The sequence below is a fragment of the Chionomys nivalis genome, chromosome 13 (assembly GCF_950005125.1).
Source record: "Chionomys nivalis chromosome 13, mChiNiv1.1, whole genome shotgun sequence".
NCBI lineage: Eukaryota > Metazoa > Chordata > Mammalia > Rodentia > Cricetidae > Chionomys > Chionomys nivalis.
Genome location: NC_080098.1, coordinates 4,756,112 through 4,777,883, shown reverse-complemented (window position 1 = coordinate 4,777,883; position 21,772 = coordinate 4,756,112). Strand labels below are relative to the sequence as shown.

Below are 21,772 nucleotides of genomic sequence, written 5' to 3'. Positions count from 1 at the left end.
GGTACCACAAACAATGGGTAGGTCTTCCTGCTTCAATTCACATCATGACAATCCCACAAGCCCCACGGACATGCCCACAAGTCACCTACCTGATGAAGATAATTGTCCATTAAGAATCTGATCCTATCAACATGTAGAAGAATGAAAATAGATCCATATCTATCACAATGCACAAAACTCAAGTCCAAATGGATCAAAGACCTCAGCATAATATCAGCCACACTGAACTCCATAGAAGAGAAAATGGAAAGTGAACCTGAACGCATTTGGCACAGAAGACCACATCCAAATAGAACCCCAGTAGCACAGACACTAAGAGAAACAACTAATAAATGGAACCTCCTAAAACTAAGAGGCTTCTGTAAAGCAAAGGACACAGTCAACAAGACAAAATGACAGCCTACAGAATGGGAAAAAAAAATCTCCACCAACCCCACATCAGACAAAGGGCTAATCTCCAAAATGTACAAAGAATTCAAGAAAATTGTCATTAAAAAAACAAATATTCCAATTAAAAAATGGGGTACAGACCTAAACAGAGGACTCTCAACAGAGAAATCCAAAATTGACTGAAAGACACTTAAGGAAATGCTCAGCATCCTTAGACATCAGAGAAATGCAAATCAAAACAACTCTGAGATTCCATCTTATAACCTCTCATAATGACCAAGATCAAGAACACTGATGACAACTTATGCTGGAGAGGATGTGGGGTAAAATCTGCATTGCTGGTGAAAGTGCAAACTGACACAGCCGCTTTGGAAATCAGTATGGTGATTTCTCAGAAAATTAGGAAACAACCAACCTCAAGACTCAACAATACCACTTTTGGATATACACCCAAAGGATGCTCAATCATACCACAAGGACATGTGTTCAACTATGTTCACAGCAGCATTATTTGTCATACCCAGAATCTGGAAATAACCTAAATGTCCCTCAACCGAAGAATAGGTAAGGAAAATATGGTACCTTTATATAATGGAGAGGGGGAAAAATGACATCCTGAAATATGTGAGCAAATGGATGGATCTAGAAAACATCTTATTGAGTGATGCAACCTAGATCCAGAAAGGCAAACATCAGACGTATTCACTCATAAGTGGCTTTTAGATATCAAGCAAAGAAAAACCAGCCTATAATTCACAATCCCAGACAACCTAGACAGCAAAGAGGACCCTAAGAGAGACATACATGGATATAATGTACATGGGAAGTAGAAAAAGATGAGATATTCAGAGTAAATTGGGAGCACGGAGACCATGGGAGAGGAGAGAAGGAGAAGGGAGAGGAAGGAAAGGGAGCAAAGAAAAATATATAGCTCAATAAAAACACTGTTTAAAAAAAAAAAAAGAAAGTTCAGGAGTTAACAAAATTCTACCACATTGCAAAGGACTTCTTAGACAAATCATAAACAACACAGTACAATGTGCAGGTAGCATGTTTCCAAGAACCCCGTCTCCCAGGGGGTATGGCTAAGAAGTGAGCATTTCCAAGGTCTCTAGTTTCCTACTGGAGGCTGTAGTCACACGGACGTTGGTGTTACTAGCTCTTTTTAAACTGTGCTTATAAAGATTTTACATTCATTTCTATACAAATATATTTTACATTATATGTTTAAAGAAATAATATTTGATGAAATTACAAAATTAAAACTAACATTCAGCCAAGGCATGATTCTATAAGATTCTTTTAAACCACGCTCTATTACAGAAATAAAAATCGTAAGATAAACTCTAGCTGAAGATCAGTATATTCCACAGCTAGAGAGTTCTAACACTGCAATTCACATACCCTATATTTGAATGAGTAACTGAATGAATGGTGGGATCATTCTCCTGAGAAAGGAATTTACAGATGCGCAAAGGGTAAAGTCTAAAACTATCTACTTACTAATGTAGAGATAAAAACATCAGCAAATGTTTACATTAGCTGACTACAGTAAAAATTGACCTACACAGAAATATTTGTATGGCCTTATGGGTCTTTAGACATGGGTAAGTAAATACATATCCATGTCTCTGCTCTGTCAGACATCTGCTGAGAGGGTCTAAAGTCACTGTGGTGGTTAGAAAATGATTCCCAAAGGGAGTGGCACTATTAGGAAGTATGGTCTTATTGAAGTATTCCTTTGTGGAGGCTGAGGAAATAGGTCAGAGAGTAAAAGTGCTTTCTGTGTAAGCACAAAAACCTGAGTTTGAATTCCAACACCCACATAAAAAGCCATATGTGATTCATGTGTGTGTATGTGTGTGTGTGTGTGTGTGTGTGTGTAGTGCATACATGTGAGTGCATGAATGTGGCAAGGAGACAGGAGGATGAATAAGGCTTGCTTGCTGCCTACCCACAGCCTAGCCCCATGTTTGGTGAGAGAACCTGCTCAAAGGAACAGGACACCGAGGCAGCCTACATCTTTCTCTGGCCTCTGTATGTGCATAAGTGCACACACCAAAACACACATCTGGAAACCACAAATACACACAGCATTTTCCCAAGTGACTATAACTAGTAGAGATACTAAAGTCAGATGCCTTTCTTCTGTGATTGGGCCCATGGCCATTTGTAAAACTCTAACTTTATTCTCTTGGAGACTCAATGGCAAGATAATATCAACAATGTTGCTAAGCAATATGACATGAGTACTTCAACTGCACCAGTACAGGAGATCTACCCAGGAACACTAAACATACAATGCACACAACCCATTGTGGCATCCGTGAGCCCACTGACCTGGGAACAGGCATGTCTTCTACACCTAACTCAAATCTTCAGGCACACGGGTTTAAAAGCTTGAGAAAGCAGGTGTCACAGCCAGTACATTTGTGCTCTAAGTGGCACAGCTGTGCGGAAAAGCTCTTTATAAATTCCATACTGTCTATGCTATTTTCTGTGAATGACAGCGCTCAGTTATAAACGCTTATTCTCACCAGCCTGTGAGTTAAACCTCATTAGCAATACTTTGCTATCAATTAAGGTAACACAATCTTGGTGAATAGTGAAGCATAAAATGTACTGCACAACCACAATACATTGATGGCTAGAAAAATTTTAGCTATAATTACCCTGTCACCACAAAAAGTTCAATTATTCATTTTACATAGTTCAACAAAACACAGAACTAAATAAAAACTAAAAAGAAAATAATCAAAGGAGTTGACTTGCAAATTAACATCCTGAGGGATAAAAAAAAAAAAACTAGTTTAACAGAATTTAACAAAAAGTAAAACTTCCAACAAAAAATAATCCACAGTCCAAGTCACTAGGAGGGGAAATGGCTGCAGACAGACAGAGACAAGCCAGCCTGCACGTGTAGAGTGAAAACAAGGCATCTAGCAGAACAGCAACTGGACAGGGTAAATGTGGCGCCCACGACTAGAATGGGTGGGGTGGAGATGGTTACCTCAGCTTGCAAGAGTAGGTGGTCCCTGAGATCAGGACACCACGACCGCAGTGACATACGGGACACTGTTTTCAGCTATGTTATGTTGCCACTTCTTTAAAGGAGTCTTAAAACTTCAAGGCATAGCCTGGGCATGGTGTCATTCACAATGCTCATTGACCTTGTGAGGCTGAGGCAGGAAGACTGTGAGTTTAAAGGCTATTCTAAGATACACAAAGCAAAACCCTGTCTCAAACAAATCAAAACAAACCCAAAGTAAATGTTTGCACAACCTATTTCCCACCCGCACTCATTCTTTTTTTTTTGTCTCTTTTGTGTTGAATATATTAAATCCAGTGCTCATTGAAACATACACTCTAGTGATTTCAGCCCTAGTCCCTCCCCCTTATTTTGAACACTTCTAAAACACACCCAGAAATCCATATTCGAGCAGTGCTGATAGCAAGGAAGCTAACTGCTAAACTGGGCCAGAAAGGAGATATTTTTATATATGTGATGTGTTTTATGTCTAAGAAATATTTATAAATATAAATAATATTCTATAGGCCACTAAATTTTGCAATTGATGGGACTTATTGAGTAGTCAGATGTAATTGTTTTTAACATTTACTTATTTATTGTGAGTTAGGGTCAGTAGGTGTGCATGGACTGAGTGTGAAGGTTAAAGGGCAACTTTCAGAAGTAGATCTCCTTCTATCATGTGGACCCCAGGGAGTGAACTCAGGTCATCTGGCTTGGCAGCAAATGCCTTTACCCAGTGAGTCATAGCAACAGCCCATTGTTCAGTTTTCATTTAACTTCTTACTGATGTCTAGGGACTTCCAGATGTGTTTTATCTCTGGTGATAGAGTAAGAGAATAAAAGCAGGCAAGTCATAGCAGAACTCACTGCAGCTGTGGTGTTCTGCTGTGGGAAGAGACAGGTTTGTAAACCTCAAAGTGAGGTTCTGCCTGCCAGAGGCCACTGTGGTAGCTCGGAGACCTCTGGATGAAGCCACCATCACCATGTCTGAAAAAGAGGTAAAACCTTCAACTGAGAAGTTAGGGGATAAGAAGGAAGGAGAATACATTAAACTCAAAGTTATTGGACAGCATAGCAGTGAGATACAGTTCAATATGAAAATGACAACACATCTCACGGTCAAAGACAGGGAGCTCCAGCGAATTCACTCAGCTTTCTCTTTGATTGTCAGAGAATTGCTGATCATCATACTCCAAAAGAACTGGGAATGGAGGAGGAAGAAGATGGGACAGAAGCTTATCAGGAGCAAATGGAGGTTATTCCAGGGTTTAGATAATTCTTTTCTTTTCCCCCCTTTCCCTCAATCCTTTTTTATTTTTAAAAAATAGTTCTTTTGTAATGTGGTATTCAAAATGAAAACTAAATACTGGCATTCCATCTCTTTAGAAAATCTGATAATCTGAAAAATCTGCTAATCTGAACTCTAAGCGTTCAATATTCACTATTGGTTGTTTTTGCTGTGTTGATTTTTGGTGATTAGACCTCAGCTCCCTTAATATTGCCCTTCTTATTTTAAAAAATTACATGTGTACAGAGAAAGGCCACCCATTTCAGGACTGTGCATTTTCAGATTTGTGATGATAAAAAAGATCGTCCAATGGGAGCTTTCCTGTGACTTTCCAATTGGCCCTGAAATTCCAGCATGTGGTTGCTTCATTCCTGGATCGTGGTTTTCAGTGGGAGATGGAAGGTCTTCAGAGACCTGAACTGTGGGAAAATGACCTTTCCTCAGCTTGAAGCTACTTTTAAAATCTGAGGGTCTGGACCAAAAGAAGAGCATCACATTTGTAGTCAAGATGACAGATACAGTGAGAGGATGTATTCCAGGATGTATTCCAGGATGGCTTCAACGGAGAAAGGAGTAAGGCAGGTTGCCTGAAGATCCCAGGAAAGCTGTAATTTCCATCAGCAGTTAGTAGTAAAGTTACTCTTGCAGAAGTATACGCAACAGACACTGCTCCTTTTGATTCTGTTTGTACTTTTTGGCTTCGGACATGGGTATTCAAGGGACATCATCTGTACCATCTTCATTAAAATAAACAGTATTTGTAAAAAACCATAATGAGAGAGAGAGAGAATGAACGCAGAGAAATAAAATAGGAAGCAAGAGGTCCGAAGCAAGTATGGCAAACATTTCATGCCTGCTGTTAAATGTGAGGGACGGCAGTGTAGGTGGGAATCACCACTAATTGCCAGAACACTGGGCATTCTCAGATACTTCATTTTAAGCAACTGAATGCACGGTGTTGTTCCAAAAGCAAGACAAGGGTATAGGCATGCGTCAACACCACCACCTGGAGAAGGAAGCACCCTGAATATCCCACAGTATTTCTGTCTAGTCCAGAGCTTGTTAGGACTTATTTTATGCCTCTCATGTAGGTCACAGAGAAACAAATATGGTTTATTTGCACCCACAAGGCCACAGTCAATGGGAACAACACTAATAAGTAAGAATGTAGGGAAAATTGTCCCCTTGGGTTCTCATACCCATTTCTCCAGCAGATCCGGTTGACAGTGCTGGCATGCTGTGGGCTGAAGGTGTGTGGCTGCTCTCCACTCTCTTGCCTTGGGAAGCTCCAGGGAATTCAATGACCTGCAGCTGTCCTTCACGGAAGAGCCGACTGTCTCACTAGCCCCTAGGAAGAAAAAATATTAAACATTTATACACATAAAAACCCAAATATCACTAAATCAAACATCACATAACTAATTCTATAAAACTTGTATTGGACAATATACCAGTGACGTGGGATTTCCCTTTGTGTGCTGTGATTACCATTAATGAATAAGGAAATTGCTTTGGACCTACAACAGGGCAGAACTTAGTTAGGCAGGGAAAACTAAACTGAATGCTGGGAGAAAGAATGGCAGAGTCAGAGAGAAGTCATGGAGCCTCTGCCAGAGACAGATGTGCTGAAACTTTGCTGGTAGGCCATGACCTTGTGGCGATACACAGATAACTAGAAATGGGTTAAATTAAGATATAAGAGTTAGCCAATAAGAAGCTAGAGCTAATGGGCCAAGCAGTGATTTAAATAATACAGTTTCTGTGTGATTATCTCGGGGCTGAGCAACTGGGAACCAACAAGCGGTCTCATTACAACAATAGAGAAATCATAATTCTTCTATAGATTTTTTCTGCAATAACAGGCTGATATTTTCCAGGGGAGTTTCTGATTTTGATGTGATTTTGAACTGTAAAGATAATGCCCCTGCAAGTGTCAAAGCTTTCGAAAAATTCTGACATTTGCTTTAGGGGCTGCTGACGGCACTGTGACCTTTCAGAAGACTCTGTACAACCAGTTCCTCTCTCTTACCTTAATTCTAGCTACATTTCCCAGTGTGTAACAAAGACTATCTGAGTTACCAGCAACTACAACTCTGTGTTTCCATGGATTTAATAGTCCAACAGCTGCAAAGTTCTCTACTGCAGGCCCAGTAGATGCTCACTGACTTACTTAGCTAGGAGAGCATTGATACAGATCTACAGAAGGGCTAGCAATACCAGCTAAACCTTTTAGTTAAAGTTAAACTGGATATATCCTGGAAAATACATTGCTTTGGATACTGGCATAAGTTTATCTCAAAATAAGCAGGAAATGGGACATAGTGAAAAAGCTGTACAAGGTTAACTCTGGCTTTACCTCTAATCCTGCTGACTCTATGGTCTTCAGTAACTTATTTAACCTTATTACACCTTAATTTCCATATGTGCAAATAAAGATAATAACTTAGAACCGCATAATAATTAAATATGCCAAGACAAGCAACAATGTCTTGCACTAGTAAACAAACAGTAAAAGCTGGTTTGTGATAGTTTGTTTCTTTAATTCAGGTAATAGAATTATAAAATTAAAGCATAAAAGAAAGCAGCGAGATTATAACCCATCCAACCTAATACTTAAGAAAGAGTCCACCATGTGTTTCACATTTGGATCACTGCAGACTAACAACGGAAAACACATATCATTTACACTTTTGTTGAAATCATAACTATATAATGCATTTTAGTGCATTCCCCCTCCCAGTTCTCCATATAGAAAATTCAGTCATTTCAAAGTATATTTTACCATATCTTAAAGACAACAAGGAAAGCAGATGGTGCAAACACTGGAAACTATTCACTTCGATTCCTAAGACTTCTAAGTTGCTGATTCATATTACAGAGTCACGACAAACAAGCTTGCCAGCTTTTACTTGAGAAAAATACAACAGCTAAATTCCAGTAAAGCCTTCCAAATTAGCATTTTACTTGTCACAGTGAAAACTGATCTTTGAAAAAGTCCACGATCAAACAGATTTTCTTGGACTTGACTATCTGCTGTGATGTCTTACCATCTGCTTTACATTACACCAAAGGCAAACAGAGAACACACATACTACACACCCATACGGCAGTAGGTATTTAAATTCCAAGTAAAAATGTAACTCACTGAGCTAAATTTTAAAATAGAAGAGAGGGCAAGCCAGGCTTCACTCGTGCCCAGCTCCCATACTGCCTTTCTCCAAAACTCTTAAAAGAAAACTTTGCTTTGGTCTCATAAATTATTATAACCAGGATCAAGATTTAACTACATAAAAATATTCCTTATATAAGGGGACAGATGAAGTTATTCAAGTCCAAAAAGAACTCCAGAAAAACCACTGATAAAAAGAATACATTGTTAACAGAAAGAGAGAGGGAGAGAGAGAAAGAGAGAGAGAGAACTATTTAAAATGTATAAAGTGTATGCATACATATTTCTAGCAATAGGGCTTTATAATGTAAGCAGATACAGTGCTTGCCATGTGCCTGTACATATGTGAGTTTGCTCTTTAGGCCACAAAAACTCAGAATTTGCACGGCATAGGCTGTCAGTAACCACACACACAGAAATACACAGTCTATACTTTCTACACAATGCAACCTGAAGAATTCAGTGTTTCACATTTATGAACTGCATATGTCACATAACCTAATTAATACTTTTATCAAAAATTAAATTTTATAGAATGAAAAAAAACTAAAAAAAAAATTTATAGAATGTGGTACATTCCCATTCCAGGAATATTGACAAAAACCTGATATCCCACTTCAAAACATCTTTTTAATCCAGTGTTACCACACATGAAAGGACTTAGCATTTCTTGGATTTTCGTAACAAACAGTCAAAGTTAAACTTGTCCAATGCTGTTCATTTATCACAAAGTAATAATCTTCTACGTATATATTATGCAACATAATCGTCCTACAATTATGCAAATATATGCATTAAAAAAAAAGTTTTAAAGAACCCTAACTAGAAAAACGCTCAGCGTTTTGTGGAATGAAATAGTGTTGCTGGATTTAACTTTAAAATTGGGTTAAATTCTTGTGTAATAATGTTGTTTTCTTTGGCTAAATTGATTGAAAATGCTTTGGAATTCATCAGAACACAGCCGTAATTATTACTGACTGTCGTATGGAGCCGATTTACTACAACACAAAAATACCAGCTGTTACAGTATGTCCTGAGAGGGATTACTGGATATTCTTAAATTGAAGTTCAATCCATCTTTCCATAAAAAAAGAGAAGACCTGAATGCCAGTACCACAGCAGCCGTATCGAGTGCACCTGAGGTATTTACAATACCCAACAGGACCGTTACAGCTCGCCTTTAAAGAGGCTTATTTTTGAGATTTCACTATTCCAGTTGTACCTTGCTTCTATATATCACACTGTATCAGGTTTTCCTGGCATTGATCACGTGGAAACAGGGAACTATATGAAGGTCTACGTGCTCCAACGTTCAATTCCACCCAGGCTCTATTCAAAGCTTCTATGGTACTCCTGCCACCCAGTGGTCGATTACAGAACTGCAAGTACTTGCAGGATAACGATGATAATGAAGAAAATCTGTGTGTGTTATGCATTCAAGACACACGAATTAGAGTACTACTCAGCAGTAAAAAACAATGACTTCCTGAATTTTGCATGCAAATGGACGGAAATAGAAAACACTATCCTGAGTGAGGTAAGCCAGACCCAAAAAGAGGAACAGGGGATGTACTCACTCATATTTGGTTTCTAGACATAAATAAAGGACATTGAGCCTAGAATTCGTGATCCTAGAGAAGCTAAATAAGAATGTGAACCCAAAGAAAAACATATAGGCATCCTCCTGAATATTAACCTTCATCAGGCGATGAAAGGAGACAGAGACCTACATTGGAGCACCGGACTGAAATCTCAAGGTCCAAATCAGGAGCAGAAGGAGAGAGAGCACGAGCAAGGAACTCAGGACCGCGAGGGGTGCACCCACACACTGAGACAATGGGAATGTTCTATCATGAACTCACCAAGGCCAGCTGGCCCGGGTCGGAAAAAGCATGGGATAAAACCGGACTCGCTGAACATAACGGACAATAGAGGACTACTGAGAACTCAAGAACAATGGCAATGGGTTTTTGATCCTACTGCACCTACTGACTTTGTGGGAGCCTAAGCAGTTTGGATGCTCACCTTACTAGACCTGGATGGAGGTGGGTGGTCCTTGGACTTCCCACAGGGCAGGGAACCCTGATTGATCTTTGAGCTGACGAGGGAGGGGGACTTGATCGGAGGAGGGGGAGGGAAATGGGAGGCAGTGGCGGGGAAGAGGCAGAAATCTTTAATAAATAAATAAAAATAAAAAAATAAAAAAATAAAAGACACACGAATGCTATAACGGTCACTTGGCAGTCCCAGGGAAATGTTGGAGATATTCTCTCCTTTCACCATGAGTTATGGGGATCTGATTCAGTTGCTCGGGCTTACACAGCAAGCATACTTACTCGTTGAGCTATGTCACCAGTTAAGTAGTTTTTTTGATTTCTTACTTAATTTGTCCAGCAACATAGTTACCTTTAAAATTATTGCTTAATGTGAACACATACAGTGAAGAAAATAGTAAACTAATTTACTTGGGGATTCTAAAACATGGAAGCATTTTACCATGTAACAATTATCAGCAACCAGTTATTTTGGGAAATAATAGCCATGATCAGTGATTTAACAGTTATGCTTCCAGTTCTGAATATAACAGAGCAATGAACTAATCCACATAGTTATATCTGCAGTACAAATGTAAATCTTTAAAGGGCAATTTGAGAAATTCATTACTTGCATTAATGTAAGCACACTGACATCTGTTAACATATCTGCAAATCTTCATAATTGTAAGAATATGACAGAGGCCAGACAGAACTATTCATCACAAATCTGCTTACACAAACTAGTGTTTCGGCTTGGGATGTTGTTGTGGAATAGCAGTATAAGATTGTTTCATTCATTTATATTGTAGAATATTTGTTTAATGGTGCAAAGATGTGCTCCATTCTTTTTTTTTTTAGACAGGGTTTCTCTGTAGCTTTGGAATCTGTCCTGGAACTCACTCTTAATAGATGAGACTGGCCTTGAACTCACAAAGATTCACCTGTCTCTGCCTCCTGAGTGCTGGGATTAAAGGCTTGCATAACCATCACCCAGCATGCTCCATTCTTTATGTTGCATTTGTTTAACTCTGTGGAGTCATGTTACTTTGCCTGCCTAAGATGCCTGATTGGTCTAATAAAGAGCGGAACAGCCATTAGAGAGGCAGGAGAAAGGATAGGTAGGGTTGGCAGGCAGAGAGAATAAAATATGAGGAGAAATCTGGGAAGAAGGAAGGAGCAAGAGAACAAGGAGAGAGGATGCTAGGGATCAGTCACCACCCACACAACCAGTCATGGAGTAAGGAAAGGAAGGTATACAGAATAGAGAAAGGAAAAAGCCCAGAGGCAAAAGGTAGATGGAAACAAGCTATGGCCAGGCATTCATAAGTAAGAATAAGTTCCTGTAGCGCACTGGTAGGGCCCATGCCTTGAGCGTTTGATACTGTGTTCAATCTCCAGCACGATGTACAAGCAAACGAACACAGTGTGCATGCTATGCACATGGACAGTCCTCTGAGCGTGTCCACAGACCTCTACAGTCTCAAAGACCTTGCCAGAAGCACCCATAAGATTAGAGAAACAGCATTTCTCTCTTCCACTTTCCATATTTGGTACCTCATTGCTCCCTCAGCATAAAACAAGAGCATGAAAGTCAGTCTTCAGGAAGGGAGCATTCTGGTCAGTCCCAGCTCAGAGGTGTCTGCAGCAATCAGAACTTACCTTCCACCTTGGGGAACAACCAAGGGCAACAGCAATAGACTGCATGTTTGGGAAGTCGCATAGACATCCCTAAGGCAACAACTCAAAAGGGGGCTTCTCATGTCCGGTGATGGGGATTTTGTTAGGTGGTCATTGACTCTTGGAGGGAGAGTTGTCATCCTAGATGGAAAAATGTATTAAAACTATATGTATATGTAGAAAAATGCTAAACTATGCACATTTTAGGGTATGGCATTAAGTAGTTTATAGTATGGTTCCTTGTGGCTAACAAGGAACCTACCTCCTTCTGCTGTATTTAACTCCTCCTTCCTAAGGAGCTCCCCTTTTCCAATTTCCCCCAAAAGGTCACTTGCATCCTGCCATTCCCACTATTTACTTCCTTAAGAAGCCCCTCTTCTCCCATTTCCCTATGAATATTTTCACCCTGGTATTCTCCTCCCTATTGTTTCCAACTCGCCCCCTCCCCCAATCCAGACAATGGTTCCAGTTTACTTTCCTGGTCTCTGTAGCTACTACCAACTATGTACTCACATCTAAAGATTTGGAGCTAAAAGCCTCCAATAGGAGAGAATGTGTGACATTTGTCTTTCTGGGTCTGGGTTGCCCTCATTCAGTATGACTTTTCCTAGTTCCATTCATTTAACTGCAAAGTTCATAGTCTTGTTTTATCACTAAATAGTGTTCCGTAGTATATATGTACCATATTCTCAATATCTATTTTTCAGTTCTAGGACATTTAGGTTGTTTCCATTTCCTACCTATTGTAAATGCCGTGGCAATGAACATGGCTGAGCAAGTGTCTTTGGGGTAGGATATTAAGTCCCTTGGAGTGGTATAGTTGGGTCATATGGTAGATTTATTTTTAGCCATTGAAAAGTCTCCACACTGATTTCCATAGTAGCTGCATAGATAGCAATTCCATCAACAGTGAAGGACAGTTCCCTTTGTCCCGCATCTCCTCCAGCATTTGCTATTGGTTGTTCCTCTAATCTTTGTCATTCTGACTGGGGTAAGATGAACTCTCAAAGCTGTTTTAAAGATTTTCCTTTCCCTACTTGATAGGGATGAGGAACCTTTTTTGAGATATTTTTCAGCCTTCAGGGTTTTTTGTTTGTTTGTTCGTTCATTTGTTTTTGTCTTTTAAGAACTATTGCTTTGGTCTCATAAATTTGAATGAGTCTATTCAAAGCCCAGACCCATTTTTCAAATGGGCTAGATTATTTTTTTGTTTTTTGACTCTGTTTTTTAAGTTCTGTGTATATTCTGGATATTAAACCTGTCAGATGTATAAATGGCAAAGATTCTTGCCCAAAGGGCCTCCCTTTTACCCAGTTAGTTATTTCTTTTGCTATGTTAATTTTTTAGTTTCACAGAGTCCCATTGCCAGTTACTGGTCTTAATTCTTGAACAAATGGAGTCTTATTCAGAAGTCCTTCCTTCGCCTATATCTTGTAGGGCACTGCCTACATTTCTTCTAGCATTTTCAGGGTTTAGAGTTTCAGTTTTAAATCTCTGATCCATTTGGGTTTAGGTTTTGTGCACAGTGACAGATACAGGTCTAACCCTATTCTTCTGCATGTTCTCATCCAGTTTTCCCAGCACGATCTGTTGAGAACGCTTTCTTTTACCAGCACAGTTGTTGACAACATCCTCCACTATTAAGGCGCTGAAATTACTTGTACAAATGTTTGGGTCTTCGATTTTGTTCTATTAGTCTACATGTCTATTTTTGTGCCAGTACTATATATTGTTTCCATTACTATGGCTCTGTATTATTAAGATGTATTATATTAAGATGTGGAATTGTAATCATACAGCATTGTTCTTTTTTCTTTTCCAGATTGTTTTGGCTTTCTGGGGTATTTTGTGGTTCCATATAAATTTTAGGATAGTTTTTTTTTTCTTTTTCTATTTCCACAATGAATGAGATGAGAAATTTGATTGGATTGTACTGAGTCTGTAAATAGCTTTTGGTAGAATGGTCGTTTTCACAATGTTAGTTCTACCAATCCAGCAGCATGGGAGGTTCTTCCATTTCCTAGTGCCTTTCTCATTTCTTTCTTCAGATGTTTAAAGTTTTCATTGTAGAGACCCTTCACTTCCTTGGTTAGGTTTACTCCAAGATATTTTCTTTGTGTTATTGTGAATGTGACTGTTGTCCATCACCTCCCTTCCTATATGTTTGTTGTTCACATTTAGAAAAGCTGTTATTTATTTATGCAAGTAGATTCTGTATCTTGCAGCATTGCTGAATTTGATATCATTTTTAGAAGTTTTCTGACAGACGTTTTTGGATCTCTAATGTATAGTATCGTGCCATCTGCAAATAGGAATAGTTGGACCTCTTTTCCTAGTTCTATCCCTTTAATTTCCTTCTCTTGTTTTATTGCTCCAGCTAGTACTTAGAGGACAGTACTGAAAGGGAGTGGAGATCTCATTCATTCCTGACTTCAAATGGATTGCTTCAAGCTCTTCTCCATTTAGGATAATATGGCTGTGGGGTTCCTGTGCATAGCTTTTTTTTTTTTTTTATGCTGGGGTATGTCCCTCTAATTCTAAATTCTCTAGGACTTTCATCATGAAGGTATATTGGATTTTGACAAAGGCTTTCTCTACATCTGTTGAGATGATCATGTGATTTTTTCACATTTGTGTAGTTTATTGGTTTTCATATGTTAGACCATCCATGAATTTCAGGGATAAAACCAAGCTGGTCATAATGTATAATCTTTTGATTGGTGTTCGGATAGAAAAATTCTGTGGATATCTGTTCAGTCCATTTGATGAATGATGTCAATTCTGATGTTTCTCTCTTTAGTTTTTGTCCAGATAATCTGTCTATTGAAGAAAGTAGAGTAGTGAAATCACCTACTATTAATGGATTAATGTTACTCTGTGTTATTAATTCCAATAGTTGGTTGTTTACTAAACTGGACACCCCTGGGTTTGGTGAATAATATATTTAAGATAGTATTGACTTCCTGATTAACTATTCCCTTGATAAGAATAAAGTGTCCCTCTTTATCTCTTCTGATTAGTTTACAGTCTATTTCATAAGAGAATGGTGACATTTGCTATTTGATTGGGTACTTCTGTCCATCATTTTACTCTACGGCCGTACCTATCTTTAAAACTAAGATGTGTTTCTTGTAGGCAGCAGATAGATGAGTTTTGTTTCTTGATGAAGTCAGTCTGTGTCTTTTGATTGAAGAATTGATACCTCTGATGTTTAAAATTATTACTGAAGAGTATATGTTAATTGTGGTCATTGTGTTGTTGATTTTTTGTGGTATTGTTTGTATTCTCAGTGGTATTTTGTGTTTTGATAATTGTGGTTTCATATTTATTACCGCACACTCTCTGCTATGTTCCTTCCTTTCTTCAGCCTGAAATAAGGCTTGTTTTGTTGTTTATAAAATTTTTAGGCTGCTTAAGTCATGGAAAAAATTATTTCTCCAGTTATAGCAGATGGTTTTTGGTTATATTATTTTAGGTTGGCTCACACATCCTTTAAGATGTGGAATGCACTGCTCCAGGCTCTTCTAGCTTTCAAAGTTTCCATTGAAAACTCAGCTGTTGTTCTGATGGGCTTTCCTTTATATGTGATTTCCATTTTTTTCTTTTTTGCAGATTTCCATACTTTCTTTGTTATGTACACTTAGTGTTGTAACTATGATACTTCATTTGGGGCTTTTATTTCTGGTTTTGTCTATTTGGTGTTCTGTATGCTTCATATATGTGTGTGTGTCTTTCCATAATTTATTTCCATATATATGTCTTTCCATAATTTGGGTACATTTCCTTCTATGATCTTGTTGAAGATCTGGTCTGTGTGATTGATTTGGGAGTCTTCTCCCTCATCCATGTGGATAATTCCAACGGTTTTTTCTTTTTTCTTTTCCATGGGTTCTACATTTCCTTTGTATTACTTTCCTATGTTTTTTTTTTTCATGTTCCTTGTTTATTTAGTCTGGATCTTTTATTTTACCTTCAAGACAAGACCTGATATTGTGTCTTTCGCTTGATTCATTATCCATGGAAGGCTTTTTCCTTCAAGGTTTCCAGTTGGGCTATTGGGTTTTTCAGTTCCATCTTGATTTCAGCTTGAGTCCTTCTCAGTGTTCTTATGTCCTGATTGAATTCTACTGTCAACTCTTAGATTGTCTCCATCATTCCCATTAGCCTCATGTTTGTATTTTCTCAGGCATCGTTTGGGTACTTATCTTCTTTAGGCTCTTTCTCCTTGATTTCATTGAAGTATTTCATCCTGTCTTCTTTAAACTCCTTAAATCCTTTGAGGCAGTTTATGATTTTTCCTTTAATTTCTGTGTCCTGGGGATCACCTGAGTAATTCTCATTGGCAAGCTTTTCTACAGGTTTTGAAAAGAAAATATTGGCTTGATCATTCATATTGTTGGTATTCCTACAATAAGATATGGGCACATCAATTTCCTTTTATAGTTTTGAGTCTATTATGAATGAAATAATGTGGGGGAGATGAGAACATGTGGGACAGGTTGGGTCTAGAGATTAGGAATGACTTAGGTGCAATGAAGTCAGGTGGGCAGAGAAGGGCTGGGCTGGAATACAGGATATGTCACCTGGCCAAGCCTGGAGTATGGGGGTAGATAGGTCAGAATAGGACATTTAGATATGCTATGACTTGGGAGTGGCCTGTGGTATGGCAGTTAGGTAGGGAGGATCCTAACTCAAAACTAGAGCTCTTGACTGCTGAGCCCAGGCTAAATCTGGTAGATTATAAAAATGCATGGTTGAAAAGGTCACAGGTATTCACCAAACTCAACTGTGGAGGAAGACTTGGGATATATGAGTATGAAGTAGGGTGGTAAAGGCAGTACACAGTGGATGCAGGCTGGGTGGGTCCTGGAGGAAGCCTAGGTATTGGCTGCAGTGGAGAAGAAGGTGGTGGAACTAGGCTGGAATATGAGATGCAGGACCCTGGGGAAGCCTAGAAGTCAACTGTTAAAAGGTGTGGGTGGTCAGAGCAGGCCTGGGCACTAACTGTGGGATCTGGGCTAGTTCATAATAGCCTTTTTGACTGGGATATCTCAAGATGAAAATCAAAGTAGTTTTAATTTCTATTTCCCAAAGCTAATCATACTGAATATTTTTAAATGTTTATTACAGGGGCTAGAGAAATGGTTCAGTGGTTATGAGTACTAATTGTTCTTGCAGAGGACCGAGGTTCAATTCCCAGCACCCATGTAGCAGCTTACAACCATCTGTAACTACAGTTCAGGGATCTGCACACTCCACAGGCAAACACTTATACTCATAAAATAAATCTTTAGAAAATAAATGAATAAATGTTTATTAGCCACTTGTATTTCTTCCTTAAAGATATCTCTGTTCAGATCCATAGTTCATTTTTGATTGGGTTGTTTGTTTTCATGTTGATAGTGCCTTGAGCTCTTTATGTATTCTAAATACTAATTCATTGTCAGATTTATAACTAGCTGGTAAAGACTTTCTCCTATCACGTAGGCTGCCTCTTCACCTGATTGAGTTTCCTTTGATAAACAAACTTCATAAGGTCCTGTTGCCAACTATTATCCTTATTTCCTGAGCAGCCATAGTGCTACTTAGAAAGTCCTTGCCCGTGTCTACATCTTATCACATACTCTCATTCCTACCTTTTACTCTACCAGTTATGTTACTCAGTCAGGTTTTAGGTTGAGGTCTTTGATTCATTTAGACTTGATTTTTGTGCAGTATGAGAGATAAGAATCTCATTCCATCCCTTCTATATATGGACTCCAAACCTTCCAGCACTATTTGTTAAAAATGCTATATATTCTCCAAAGTGTATGTTAAGTATTCCGTCTATGAGATTCAGTGTGTTCAGATTGATATTGAGGTCTTTAGTCCATTTGGACTTGAGTTTTGTGCATGGTGATAGATATGGATCTATTTTCATTCTTCTACAAGTTGACATCCAGTTATGCCAGCACCATTTGTTGAAGAGGTTTTCTTTCTTCCATTGTATACTTTTAGCTCCTTTGTCGAAAATCACGTGTTCATAGGTTTGTGGGGTAATATCTGGGTCTTCTATTCGATTCCATTGGTTAACTTCTGTTTTTATGCCAGTACCAAGCTGTTTTCATTACTGCAGCTCTGTAATAGAGTTTGAAGTCAGGGATGGTAATGCCTCCAGACGATCCTTTATTGTATAAGATTGTTTGGGCTATCCTGGGTTTTTTGTTTTTCCATATAAAGTTGATTATTGTTCTCTCCGGGTCTGTGAAGAATTTTGTTGGGATTTTAATGGGGATTGCGTTGAATTTATAGATTGCCTTTGGTAGAATTGCCATTTTTACTATGTTGATCCTCCCAATCCAAGAGCATGGGAGGTCTTTCCATTTTCTGGTATCCTCTTCAATTTCTTTCTTCAATGCCTTAAAGTTCTTGTCAAATAGATCTTTCACTTCCTTGGTTAGAGTTACCCCAAGATACTTTCTGCTATTTGTGGCTATCGTGAAAGGTGATGCTTCTCTGAATTCCTCTCTGTTTCTCTATCCTTTGTGTATAAGTTATATGGACTGATATCTGGATCTTCAGTTCTCTTCCACTGATCTGTGTCTGTTTAGGGGCCAGTACCATGCTCTTTATATTATTACGGCTCTGAATTATAACTTAAAATTGGTTATGGCGCTATCTCCTGTGGAATTCTTTTTGCTCAGGATTGCTTTGGCTACTCGGGGTCTTTTATGTTTCCATATGAATTAAAATAATTTTCTATCTCTATACAGAATGGAATTTTGATTTGGCTGGCCACCTTTTTAACAACCTGTGACAAAAAAAGGGGGATGTATAAAGCACCATTTACATAGAGACAGCACAGCCATCAGAAACACGCTTGTGTGATGACTTTCAGTTCTAAAGAGAGGCAATCGCTCTTTCAGGGTGAACCATTCTTACTTAAAAGAGCAGGTGGGAAATAAACTATGGTAATCCAGACAAATGCCAGTGGTTGCCTGAAGAGGGTGCAGATCCACTGAAATTGTAAGATACAGATGCTTATGGGCTAAAATGTGGGTGCTGGGAACTGAATTACCTAAAAATAAGTGACTCTGGAACTTCAAGAAAAATCATAAATATTAATAGTATGCATTGCTAATGATAAAAATAGGAGTTTTCAAGCAAGTACTTGCAGATACTCAGACTCTACAGTCTGATTCTCCTCAGTTGACACCTGAGTACTATGGGCTCCTAGATACTCTAGAGCAGTGGTTCTCAACCTTCCTAATGCTGTGACCCTTAATACACTGCCTCATGTTGTGGTAAACCCCAACTATAAAATGATTTTTTTCACTACTTCACAACTGTAATTTTGCTACTGTTATGAATTGTAATGCAAATATCTGATATGCAGGATATCTGATATGTAACCCCCACCATAGGGGTCGCGACTCACAGGTTAAATCACTCAAGACATCCCTGGGAAGGTCAAAGGTAACATCAGCAGATGTGATCTGTGTTGATGCTATGTCCACACTTAGAAGGTGTGAAGGATCAATTATTATAGTCTGTGAAACTAGCATATGTTTACTATATGGGCCTTCAAAAAAAATGTTTGCTAGTGTTCACAAAGAGAGACAAAGGCCAAAGTCACAGAAAGGAAAAATCTCATGGGAGGAACTGAAAACCTTTGCAATTGAAGGAGAAGACAGGCAGTAGTTGGTGCATCCCTGCTCCTCCCCGGAACCCTCCTTATACTGACAACTGAAGCCTAGTCCTGAACAAGAGCAACAAGTGTTCTTAACTGCAGAGCCATCTCTCTAGCCCCCAGCACTATAAATAATAATATAAATATAAATAATAGTTTGTCATGTTTATACTGTTATTTCTTAAAAATAATTATCATGGGGGCTCAATGAAATAGTTTTAAAAATAAAGTCTAAAGTTAAAAAAAATTTAGGAACACGATTTTATGTGTTTAATAATCTATAACAAAATCATACAAACTGGTTAGTTTTTAGGTTTCCTAGGCTATACATGATAACTGTCAAAAATAAGCTTTCCAGAGCTGATGAATGGCTTACTGAATGAAAGTTTGATCCCTGGAACCCACACATAGGTACATCAAGAAAGCCAATTTGATACAATTGTCCTCTGACCTCCACATACACACCATGGCATGCACACAAACACATATGCATCATGTATGTGTGCACATATGTATACACACAAATAATAAGTAGTCTAAAAATAAGCTGATTATAAGGTGGGAATATGGCTCAGTAGATAAGCTGCTTCTCATTCAGGCAGAACCCACATGAAAGTCTGGCAGGCACAGCAGCACCTGTACCTTCAGTACTCTGGAGAGCAAGAAACAAGGGATCTCTGGGCCAAGGTAGCTAGCCAGATGACCTGGAGTGGTGCAGAGAATTGTCTGTATTCTGTCAGTCATGTTTTAAATAAATGCTGATTGGCCAGGCAGGAAGCATAGGTGGGACAACCAAACAGGAAGTAAAGGTGAGGCAATGAGACAGGAGGATGCTGGGAAGGAGGAAGCCCATTCCTCCCCAGTCCTGCCCAGACCATGGAAGGAGCAGGATGTGACCTGCCCTGCTGAAAAAGGTACTGAGCCATGTGGCTAACAAAGAATAATGGGTTAATATAAGTTATAAGAGCTAATAAGAAGCCTGAGCTAATGGGTCAATCAGTTTTATAACTTATGGAGAACTCTGTATGATTTTCTCTGGGACTAAATGGCTGTGGAACTAGGCAGACAGAAACCCCAACAAGCAGGCCCTCACGTTACACTGGAGATAGCAAGTCCTGGACTCAGCAAGAGATCTGTGCTGATAGACAAAGTTCAGAGTGATCAAGGAAGGCACCTGACATAAAGTTTGAGCTCCACACATGGGTACACACTTAATCATCCACCCACACACAAATATGCCCACATACACAGGACTACGCAAACATTACAAATACCCATGCAAAAACTAAACACAAAACCAAACCAAAAAAAAAAAAAATAGACATTCTACTCAGTTTGTGGTATACGCCTGTAATTCCTGTCTGACCTATACAGTAAATTCTAGGCCAGCCAGCATGCCATAGTGGAATTTTTGTCAGAAAACACAGTAAATAAAGATCTCCAAAATCTAATTCTTGCTTTAAAACTAGCATATTTTAATGGCAAATTAACTGTATGTTCAAGTTAGTAACAGCTCTAAAAGTGCTAAACTAAATGCAACACAAAATTGTCATGTTGACACCCATTTGTGACGTGTATTTTTTGAGACTATCAAAAGCAGAAAGTGATACAATGGCACATGTAGTCGAGAAGCATTGTTCATTCACAACAAGTATTTGTATAAACTGGTTTTTCTCCACAATGACCTAGCCTTGCACTTGGAAAAAACCTTACTACCATTTGTAGGAGCACAGATCCATGATTCTGCTCATATTTCACTGATTGTGAAGCTGAGGGCAGGGGGCTGGAGAGATGGCTCAGTAGTTAAGAGCACTGGCTGCTCTTCCAGAGGTCCTGAGTTCAATTCCCAGCAACCACGTGGTGGCTCATAACCATCTGTAATGAGATCTGGCATCCTCTTCTGGCTTGCGGGCATACGTGGAGGCAGAATGTTGTTCACATAATAAATAAATAAGTAAATAAAAAAAAAGAAAGCTGAGGGCAGATGGAAATAAGCCCTTTACACCACTCAAAACCCCAACTGAACACTAAGCAAAAGGGTAGTCTTTTTTGTATTGGCACTTCTTGTTTTAAATCTTCAAGAGGCTCACAAAGTCCATTAGATGCAAACAAAACCTTAACTTACATATCTTAATACTGTTTTATTTGATAATGTTAAATTTAACCTTCACTCATATTAGCTGCTGCAATCTGTTTACTCTGTAAATTTTTAATTTACAGGCCATGACTCTAGATCAGAGCACTTCAGTTTCCAGGATGAATTAAGTGAAAAGAAAAGGGAAAATTTAACGTTTACAATTTGGTGAAAACAGAATGAAAATTGCTATGGAAAGTTGCTATGGAAAGTAACATGCCAGTCACTGTCCAAAAGCTATGGGAGTATTTATCAAAAAGCACATTTTACAGAACCACACAAAATCACCAAGCCAACTCACAGACACACACTCCTACACCACCCTCTGTGATGACAGGATAGAATAAGGAGACAGTGTGACAAACTGAATGTCAGAAA

General features: G+C 38.8%; 1 protein-coding gene and 1 pseudogene across 1 annotated transcript in view; one reads left to right on the top strand and one right to left on the bottom strand.

Moving 5' to 3' along the window:
* The window catches only part of Mpp7 (MAGUK p55 scaffold protein 7), a 218,691-nt gene that overhangs the window by 160,696 nt on the left and 36,223 nt on the right, over positions 1 to 21,772 (bottom strand). The window contains exon 2 of the mRNA XM_057787889.1: positions 5,909 to 6,057. Coding sequence (XP_057643872.1) covers positions 5,909 to 5,945 — 37 coding nt within the window. The 5' untranslated portion in view covers positions 5,946 to 6,057. The remainder of the gene's footprint in view (positions 1 to 5,908; positions 6,058 to 21,772) is intronic.
* LOC130886065 (small ubiquitin-related modifier 1-like) lies at positions 4,405 to 4,697 on the top strand (annotated as a pseudogene).